This window comes from Elephantulus edwardii, unplaced genomic scaffold (genome assembly GCF_000299155.1).
Source record: "Elephantulus edwardii isolate Elephantulus edwardi_28Jun2011 unplaced genomic scaffold, EleEdw1.0 scaffold00111, whole genome shotgun sequence".
Classification (NCBI taxonomy): domain Eukaryota; kingdom Metazoa; phylum Chordata; class Mammalia; order Macroscelidea; family Macroscelididae; genus Elephantulus; species Elephantulus edwardii.
Genome location: NW_006399861.1, coordinates 9459439 through 9469265, shown reverse-complemented (window position 1 = coordinate 9469265; position 9827 = coordinate 9459439). Strand labels below are relative to the sequence as shown.

At 43.8% G+C, this 9827-nt stretch overlaps 1 protein-coding gene and 1 pseudogene across 1 annotated transcript in view; one reads left to right on the top strand and one right to left on the bottom strand.

Moving 5' to 3' along the window:
- Nucleotides 1-7157, bottom strand: part of LOC102875957 — a 15375-nt pseudogene extending 8218 nt beyond the window's left edge.
- A 689-nt stretch (nucleotides 7158-7846) lies between these two features.
- LOC102875557 (peptidyl-prolyl cis-trans isomerase A-like) overlaps nucleotides 7847-9827 on the top strand; it is a 2716-nt gene continuing 735 nt past the window's right edge. Inside the window, exons 1-4 of the mRNA XM_006892165.1 lie at nucleotides 7847-7915; nucleotides 9364-9394; nucleotides 9480-9568; nucleotides 9721-9811. Coding sequence (XP_006892227.1) covers nucleotides 7847-7915; nucleotides 9364-9394; nucleotides 9480-9568; nucleotides 9721-9811 — 280 coding nt within the window. The remainder of the gene's footprint in view (nucleotides 7916-9363; nucleotides 9395-9479; nucleotides 9569-9720; nucleotides 9812-9827) is intronic.

Genomic DNA, 9827 nt, shown 5'->3' with positions numbered 1-9827 from the left:
AGGAGAACAAACAGGTTTGTCCTGGAGAGGGTGAAGCCGGAATGCTCCTTGGAGTCAAGGATTCTGAAGCTTCATCTGACATACTTTGGGCATGGTGGAGGGACTGGTCCTTGGAGAGGGACATCATGTTTGGGAGAGTGAAGGGATGGCACAGAAGAGGAAGACCCTCAATGAGATGGATCAATTCTGTGATTGGGGAGGTGGGAATGAGTGTGTTTGAGATGGTGAGGTCGGCACAGGATAGAACAGCGTTTTGGGCTCTTGTACATGGGGTCGCTATGAGTCCCAAGTGACTCGATGGCACATAACAACAACATGAATAAACATCTTTTTTAATTAATTTTAATTAAAGTTTACAGAGACTTTGGATTTCTATTTATTCGTTGTTGCACTTTTCTCCCTTCCCAACCTCTCCCAAGTTTCCTCTTTTAAAAGTAAAAGAAAAATTCTTTCATTATTACACAATCCCTCCCCCCAAGTCCACCCCACTATGCAGCCTTCATTCTGAACTTCTGTCATGACGATAATACCTAATAATATATCCCTTTTAAACAGTTCTCTCCCTCATCTGTTTCAATGCAATATACATAATTTATCCCATCTTTCTCAGTCTCCACTCAACCTCGATGTCGGTCCCATTTTACAACAGTGGCACTATGTAGTATTTGTTCTTTTGTCACTGAGATATTTCACTCAGCATAATGTCCTCCAGGGTCACCCATTTTGTATATTTCATGAGTTCCTTATTTTTCAATGCAGCATAATATTCCATTGTGTGAATATAGCACAGCTTCTCTATCCATTCATTTGTTGATGGGCACTTAGGTTGTTTCCAACTCTTTGCTATTGTGAACAAAGCCACGATAAACATGGGTGTGCAGTGAACAAACATCTTTTGTGTTTCATCTTTTTGACACAACTTTTGGCAGTCCATTCAGTACTCTTCTCTGACACCGCAAAGGCTCAAAGGCATTACTTCTTCTATTATCCTTATTTATTCTCCAGCTCTCAGATGTATAGCAAATGACTAAAAAGAACATGGCCTGAATCAGGTGCACCTTAGTCCTCAAACTGACATCATTGCTCCTCAATAATTTGGAGAGGTCCCTGACTACAGATTTTCCCAGTGCAATATGTCTCCTATCTCTGACCCCTGGTATCAAATGAATTGATTGTGGATTCAAATAAGATGAAATTTTTGATAGTCTCATTTCTCCCCCCCCTCTATCTTGATGTTGCCTATTGTTCCAGTGGTGAGAATTTTTGTTTTCTTGATATTCAGATGCAATATATAATGAAGGCTACATTCTTTGAACTTCTGCTGCAAGCATTTTAAGTCCTCAGGGTTTTAAAAAAAATAATTTTCATGAACATTTACAGAGAATTTGGATTTCCATTCATTCATTGCTGCACTTTTCTACCCGCCCAGCCCTTTCCCCACACCCCCCAGTTCGCTCCTCTCTTTCAAAAGTAAGACTCCGTCCCTGATGCACAATCCCCCTGCACCCCTCCCACCGCCCCAAGTACATTCCACTATGCAACCTTCAAGTCCTCACTTTCAATAAGCAAGGATGTGTCATTTGCCTAACATCGGTTATTGAAAAATCTTCCTCTAATTCTGATGCCACATTCTTCTTCGTAGACTCTAGCTTCTCAAAAAATTTGCTGATTATATCAACTGAATAGTTAGTAATGGAGAGAGGATACAACCCTGACACACTCTTACTTTTAAACCATGCAGTGGTTCCTTGTTCTGTTCCTGGTCCAGATATAGGTTTCACATGAACACAGTTAAGTGTTCTAGGATTCCCATTCTTCCTATTGTCAACTACAATTTGCAATGAGCCACACGGTCAAATGCCTTTGCATAGTCAATAAAGCACAAATAGACATTCTTCTGGTATTCTTTGCTTTCAACTATGATGCATCTGACATCAGCAATGATATCTCTGGTGCCATGGTCTCTTCTAAACCTACTTTGAAGTTCTGCCAGTTCTCTATTACTGTTTTAGCCACTTTAAAATGATATTCAGCATTATTTTGCTTGCATGTGATATTAATTACATTTTTAAAAAATAATTTCCATGTTCCGTTGGATCCCCTTTCTTGGGAATGAGAGAAAAATACAGATTTCTTCAATCAGTTGGCCAGGCAGCTATCCTCCAAATTTCCTGGCATAGACTGGTGAATACAGCCAATGCTTCCTATAACAAGTCAAAAGTCATAGAAAATTTGTATTTATTAAGATGACACAACTTTGGTAGCTAAAAATGAAGAGGATTTAAAGTGCTTTCTGCAAAAGATCAAAGACTACAGCCTTCAATACAGGTTACATCTCAATACCAAGAGAACAAAACCCCTTTTCTTCAAGAAACACACCTAATCCAAGACATCCCTACTTATTTGATAGTCCATGGAATATTCATTATTCTCCCCCAACACCAAAACTCAAAGTCAGTGACTCTTGTTCTGTCACACTTATTCATTGCTCAACTCTCAGATGCATAGCAGGTGAATGGGAAAACTCTGGCTTGAATCAGTTGTATCTTTGTCTTTAAAGTGATATCATTGTTCTTCTGACAGAAGACTACCATTATTATATGTCTCTTGCTTTCCTGACAGCTGGTACCATGGGTAATATGAAATCATTGACAGTTAAAATCTTTTCTTTGGGTAACAAGGGCCATACATAGATACTTTATTAGGGGAATTACCTGATCCAATGGGTTTTGAGAATGACCCCTAAACAAGGAGTGTGGTGACATGATCGAAGCAAGAGCTTGTCATGCAGATCGTAACAAATGATGGCTACTATTAGAAGATGGGTGTGGTGTTAATGGCTTATTTTTCAAAATGGCTTCCCTAGCATTGACTGGCTTTGCCACGTGGATGGGTGAAAATATGCAAATAAGGCATACAGTAGGACAAACTGAATGAGGAAGAGTGGGTTGGAAAGGAGGACCAGTCAGAGAAAGAGGATAGGAGTGGTAGAACCCTATCCTGACCACCTGGAGCACTGCAATGAGTATGGGCCAGAGAGCCTGGCTTGGATTGGTAAGCACCATTGAATCAGTTTTCATTCACAGTAAAGAAACACTGTCTGGTCCTATGATGTCCCCATGCCTGCTGCTGTTTGAGCCCACTGCTGCAGTTGCTGTGCCAGTCTTATTTTGCAATCTCCTTTTTTACCCCCTGATCCTTTGAGGGATTCTCTGTTTTCAGTCAAGATCCTTTTGACTTCAGCAATGATGTCCCTAGTGCCACAATCTCTTCTAAATCCAGCTTGAATTTCTGTCAAAAGCATTTGACTGTATGGATCATAACAAATGATGGCTACTATTAGAAAATGGATGTGGTGTTAATGGCTTATTGTTCAAAATGGCTTCCCTAGCATTGACTGGCTTTGCCACGTGGATGAGTGAAAAGATGCAAATAAGGCATGTTATTCTATCCACAAGGGGATTGGCTTGTCTTGCCATTAAACTGAGCAGATCCAGCAAAAGAATGCAGCACATCCTTCTGGCCATAGAGTCTTGCACCAGCCAGAACAGATCTATAGGAGATCAGCCATAACAGCCATGGTGGAGAACTCAAGACTTGTCATGAGATGGGGTGGACTATGCCACTGAACCAGGGCTAAGAGCCTTTTGCTTTTTTGTTGGATGACTGGGCAGGACAGCCATAATTGGCAGGATGGAGAGGTTTGTAACAATGATCTAAAGCTATGAGGCTCAAGGTCAAGATACCTAGGAACACATTCCAGAAGCTGTCCTGACTGAGTGATTGCATCTCCTGTTAATCTGATTTACAACCTATTGATTTCCCTTCTGTGCGGTCTATGAGCTATTGCAATGGTTATTTGGCCCAGTAAAGCACTAAGATTAGTGTTGGGATGATTAGATAGAAATGTGATTAAATAGAAGACATGGGGGACATGTCTAACGTGAGGGGAATTAGTCTTGTGTTGTTGACATTGTTGACAGGGACAGTTCCTCACTGTGGAGCTGATAATGGTCAGATATGACTGTTCCTATGCAGTCCTTGCAAATTATAGCTAATATTAGAAGAAGAAGAATCCTAAAACACTTAATGTTTTGGCAAAACCAATACAAGGATCAAGAACCAGCTGTTCAAATAGAATAAGGGAACACTGCATGGTTTAAAATCAGAAAAGGTGTGTGTCTAGATTGTATCCTTTCTCTATACCTATTCAAACTGTATGCTGAGTAAAAAATTCAAGAAGCTGGACTATTATAAAAAGAATGGGGCATCAAGATTAGAGAAAGACTCATTAACAACCTCTGTATGCAGATGATACAATCTTGCTTGCAGAAAGAGATGACTTGAAGTACCTGCTTTGAAGATCAAAGACTACAACTTTCAACCCTGGTTACATCTCAATATCAAGAAAACAAAAATCTTCACCACTGGACCAATAGGTAACATCAGGATAGTTGGGGGAAAAGACTAAAGTTGTCAAAGATTTCATTTTACTTGAACCTACAATCAACATCCATAGTAACCAAAGCCAAGAAATCAAAAGATGTGTTGCATTGGAGAAATCTGCTGTGAAGGATCTCACCAAAGTTCTAAAGAGCAAGAATGTCCATTTAATGATTGCAGTGTGCCGGATCCAAGCTAGGGTCTTTGCAATTGCTTCCTATGTATCTGAAAGTTGGCCAGTGGATAAGGATGACAGAAGAAAAACCAATGGTTTTAACTGTGGTGTTGAAGAGTATTGAATGTACCATAGATTGTCAAACAAACAAATATGTCTTGAAGGAAGTGCAACCAGAGTGCATTTTAGAGGCAAAAATGGTGAAACTTCTCACTTACTTTGGGCATATTTCTGGGAGGAACCAGTCCTTGGAGAAAGAGATCATGTTGAAAAAGGCAGAAGGTCAGAAAGAGAGGAAGACTCTCAAGGAGAGATATTGACATAATACCTACTGCAATGAGCATGATAGATCACAAGGATGGTGTAGGATAGGAATCAGAACAGTTGTTCACTGGTTCACTATGAGCCGAAGTTGACTTGGATGGCACCTGTAACAACTACTTTGAGGTCGTAGCTATTGGCCCTTTGGGCCAAACGAATGCACCCTGTTCAATAACCCTACAATACTAGCTTCACTTAACAGAACCTATACACATTTACATTCTTGATTTCCATTTACATACTTAAACCCTCACTGTTGTAATGTATCATTGAGTCAGAACTGACTCAGAGCTGAGTGTGTAAAATCACACAGGGGAAGACTGCCCATCATTATCCTGCTGAGCAGCAGGTGGATTTGAACTGTGTCATTACATGGACAGCACAAACTCTTACCACGAAGTCACCAGAGCTCCCCAAACCCTCATTATTACTGTGCTAGAGTGACAGAAGCTTGAATTTTCACCCTTAGGCAAAGACGGTAATATTTTATTACTAGAACTAAACGCACCTACAGAAAACCCTATTTAAACTCACTAAGGCAGAAGCAATTCTACCCTAGAGGAGAGGGAACAGAGGATTAAAACACAGAAAACCAAGAACATTCACAATGTTTTCTCGTTCTCCTGGAGAAAATTCAAGCTGAGTATCACCTATGGAAGGTGATAGAGAAACCACAAAAATCACTTCATTACTTCTTTATTCTTGCATCCATTCACTTACTCTCTCGAAGAAGTTCCTCACCACGCTAGTTTTCAGAATGGAGAACAAAATTGAGGGTTTTAGAGTGGGAAAGTATTACAGGGTCAGAAGAGGTTAAACAGTTTACGCCAGGTTAAAAAAGCACACAGTGACGTGAAAATCAGGGAGAAAAGGCAGTCTCCAGTTGGAGCTTGACCACACATGGACTGAGCAAGCCATTTTAGGGTTTTTAAAGAGTACAACCACACATTTTCTTATTTTCTAATAAATTCATGACAAATCATAATAACATGCCAGACACTGGTTTGAACCCCTCCCCCCCATGAGTTGTGCCAGAAGGATAAGAAGTTTTGTAGAGATTAATTACCTTAAAAATTCGATCGGGCAATTCTATTCTTTTCTATAGGGTCACTATGAGTCAGAGTGGGTTTAAGTAGGGTTTTCTGTAGGTGCGTTTAGTTCTAATAATAAAATATTCTTTTCTTTGCCTGAAAGAATTTGCTTTTTACATTGTGGCGCTTTCTCAAAAAGTTGCAAATAAAGATACCATTTGACCCAGCAATTCCACTACTGGGAATATACCCTAAAGAGACCATAAATGATAATCAAAGTAGATATATGCATACCCATGTTTATCGCGGCTTTTTTACAATAGCAAGGAGTTGGAAACAACCTAAATGCCCATCAACAAACGAATGGGTAGAGAAGCTGTGGTATATTCGCACAATGGAATACTATGCTGCATTGAAAAACAAGGAACTCATGCAATATTATTCAAAATGGGTGACCCTGGAGGACATTATGCTGAGTGAGGTATCTCAATCACAAAGGGACAAATGCTATATGGTGCCACTGTTGTAGAATGAGGCTGGCATTGGGGTGGGGGTAAGACTGAGAAAAACTGGATGAAATATGTTTACGGCATTGAAGTCTATGGGGGAGAGAATAGTCTAAAAGTATTATATTTTAGGGCATTATTTTTATCGTAGGAGTATGCAATGAGGGTTGCAGAGTGGATTATATTTGGGGGTAGGGGTGGGGTGGGGAGGTGCGGGGGGGGGGAATTGTGTACCAATGAGGGAGTTTTTCTTTTGCTTTTCAAGGAGAGGAGCAAAGGGGGGACAGGGGAGGGGTGTGTGCGGGGAGAAGGGTGCAACAATGAATGGAATTCCAAAATCTCTGTAGATGTTCATTGAAATGAAAAATAAACAAACTAAATTTTAAAAAAAAAAAGTATTTGCTTTTTAACTGCTGCTCTGTCTCTCATTAGATATTAGAAAACAATTCTACCCTAGAGGAGAGGATTAAAATACAGAACTCCAAGAACATTCACAATGCTTTATTTTTTAATGTGTTCGTTCTCCTGGAGAAAATGTAAGCTAAGTGTATTTCCAGAAAACAAGGCACTTTAAAAGGATTTTATAACTTCAGATCCGGGTATTTACGCCTTGCCTGCGAGTTGAGAAAATGGTGATGCGCAAAGGCAACCTCACCTCCTAGGAAGGCTGGGCTGAGCCATACCCGCAAAGGACCATAACGCCTAATGCTCCGGTTTCCTAAGAACCCGGGCTGGGGTTTCGCCACCACGTTGCTAGGCCTCGGTCTACGTCGAGAGAACGCGAAGCTGGCTCTTTCCGTTACAGGAACCGGCACCACCCATCATCCGCTCAAGCTCGGGGACGCATGGGTTCTTGTGTCCCAGGAAGGAGCATCTGCTTTGACCTTGGAGGGAAGCGCAACCTTGAGGCCTACGATCCCCTCAGTTGCCCGTTCTATGCAATGGGGAGAGGGGCCCTCCAGGCCGGGGCGGGGTCCAGGCAGCGTGCCGGGATTCTGGCCACTGGGCCACTCCCGCGCTCGGCCAGCGCGAGGACTCGGTAGCCACTCCGCCTTCCTTTGCAGGCGGACCACCTCCCCCGCCCCTGCCGCAGGAGCCGCGACGCGGCCCGCGGGCGGGAACCTGCCTTCTGTCCGTCATGCGCCAAAGTCCCACCCCCTCCAGACCCACTGGCACAGAGGTCTCTGGTGATAGCTCAGTAGGGCCATCACTCCAACCAAAGCGTGTTTACGATTGGTCGATACCCGGGCGCGCGAGGGACCTGTGGGCGGAGCCTGATTGCCTATAAAAGCGAGGAGCCTGCGACGCTCATACTGCTTTGCAGACGCCGTCGCCTCAGCAGTATAGTTGTTTTTACGCTTGCCCCAGCCATGGTCAATCCTGTCGTGTACTTCGACATCACCGCTGATGGCGAACCTTTAGGTCGCGTCTCCTTCGAGGTGAGAACTACGCGGGGGAAGCGAGGCCAGGTGCCCACCTGTAGGGCCATGGAGACCCCAGTGAACAGCAGCGGTGGCGTCCCTGGCCGCTGGAGGGCTGAGGGAGAGCGCGGGTGCGGCCGGTGGGCGGGGGTGGCCACGGCGCCATTTCCTGAAAAGTGGCCATTTTAAGAAGGCGGGCGAGGCTCGGGGTGGAGGCTGGGAATGGCGGGCAGACAAAGGCACGGGGCGGAGCGGGACTGCCTCCTCCCCAGCGGCCACTGGACCGGCTCGCGCCCACCCGTCGTAGCACGTGCGGGCCGCTGCTTCCTGGTCTGCAGAGGCGGTCACGTGCGCGCCTGGAGCGTGTGCTGCGAGTCCTCGCCCCTTAGGCCGCCGGTAACTCCCCCCCCCCCCCCCCGGTCGCACAAAGGCGTCCGACTTCGCTTCCTAGGCTTTCGAGGGTTCGAATCCGCCGGATCGCGGTACGGGGCACTGTGCTCGGGAAGGCGGTGGCCCGATCGGAAACGACCTGGACACAAAAGGCATTGCGTTTCATGGAGACCTTGCTCAGGAAACGTGCAATATGGGAGAGGAACACTATTGTTTTCTCCCTGAGCACTGGAAAAACAAGGCATAAAGGGTTATTTTTTTTCCGTATTAAAGCGTAAAACCTGCTCGAGCAGGTGTATATCGAGTGGTTCCTTGAACTCCAGAATACCATTTTTACATAAAGTATTGGTTGCGCTAATGCGTCTACAGTTAGGACTCTGGAATTTTGCTTGATGGTCAGCCCTAGGTGAGATCCTTCCCGCCCTCCCAGCGGCCTCCAGCCTCTTCCGACAACGTGTGCACGGGCGAGCTTGCCAGGGGCAGCCCGCGTTCGAGGCGTGCAGCAGGTTTGCGTGTTGATGGGTCATTTGAACCAGAAGTCAACCTTCTGGTGTGGTCCAGCAAGCTCATAGTTTTTGGAAACTGAAGGCTTGCTTGTTGCCCATTATCCACGGTTATTGGTACAAAATAGGCACTGAGTAGTTCTGATGAAGCTAAGCCCTAGTTTGATCAGCTAGTAACACCTGCCTGAGTGGAAATAGCCTGTGCCTGGTGCTGCTGGCCAGGTTCCATATATCGAGTTAGACCTAGGACTTAACCGGAAATGAGATAGAGGCTGAGGTTTGGGGGTCTTTTGGCGAGAATGGAGGTGAAAATTTATTACCTGAAAGATGCTAGATGCCCCATAACTGTAAAAATGTATGTGAATTTTCATGACTCTGTTGCGTTTGGATAGTTTGTTTCCCACAATATTTAGAGATAGAGGTAATAGCCTTTTCATAGGAATGGTTAAAATGACACCTTATTTACTACATTACTCATGCGCTAGTACTTGCTGTTCCCAAGATTTTTGTTGACCTGGGTACTGAGCAGCTAAATGTAAGCAGATGTTAATTAACTGTAATTTTCTTTTACAGCTGTTTGCAGATAAAGTCCCAAAGACAGCAGGTTGGTTTATTGTTTGTTTTTTTAACATGGGTAGTTTATTTTAACAGTTTCAGTGTGTATAATATGTATGCTTCCCCCTCAACAGAAAACTTCCGTGCTCTGAGTACTGGGGAGAAAGGATTTGGTTACAAGGGTTCCTGCTTTCACAGAATCATTCCTGGGTTTATGTGCCAGGTATGACATTTATTGATTTTTTTAATGTAGTCCTTAATCAAGAGATGAAGCCCAAATTTTTCAGCATTATTTGTTTTCTGACCTACTTGAGCCTTGCAAGGTAGGTACTTTTCAGCTGTTTCCCAGAGTCAAATTCCTATCATTTTCTTCAGGGTGGAGACTTCACACGCCATAATGGTACTGGTGGCAAGTCCATCTATGGGGAGAAGTTTGATGATGAGAACTTCATCCTGAAGCACACAGGTCCTGGCATCCTGTC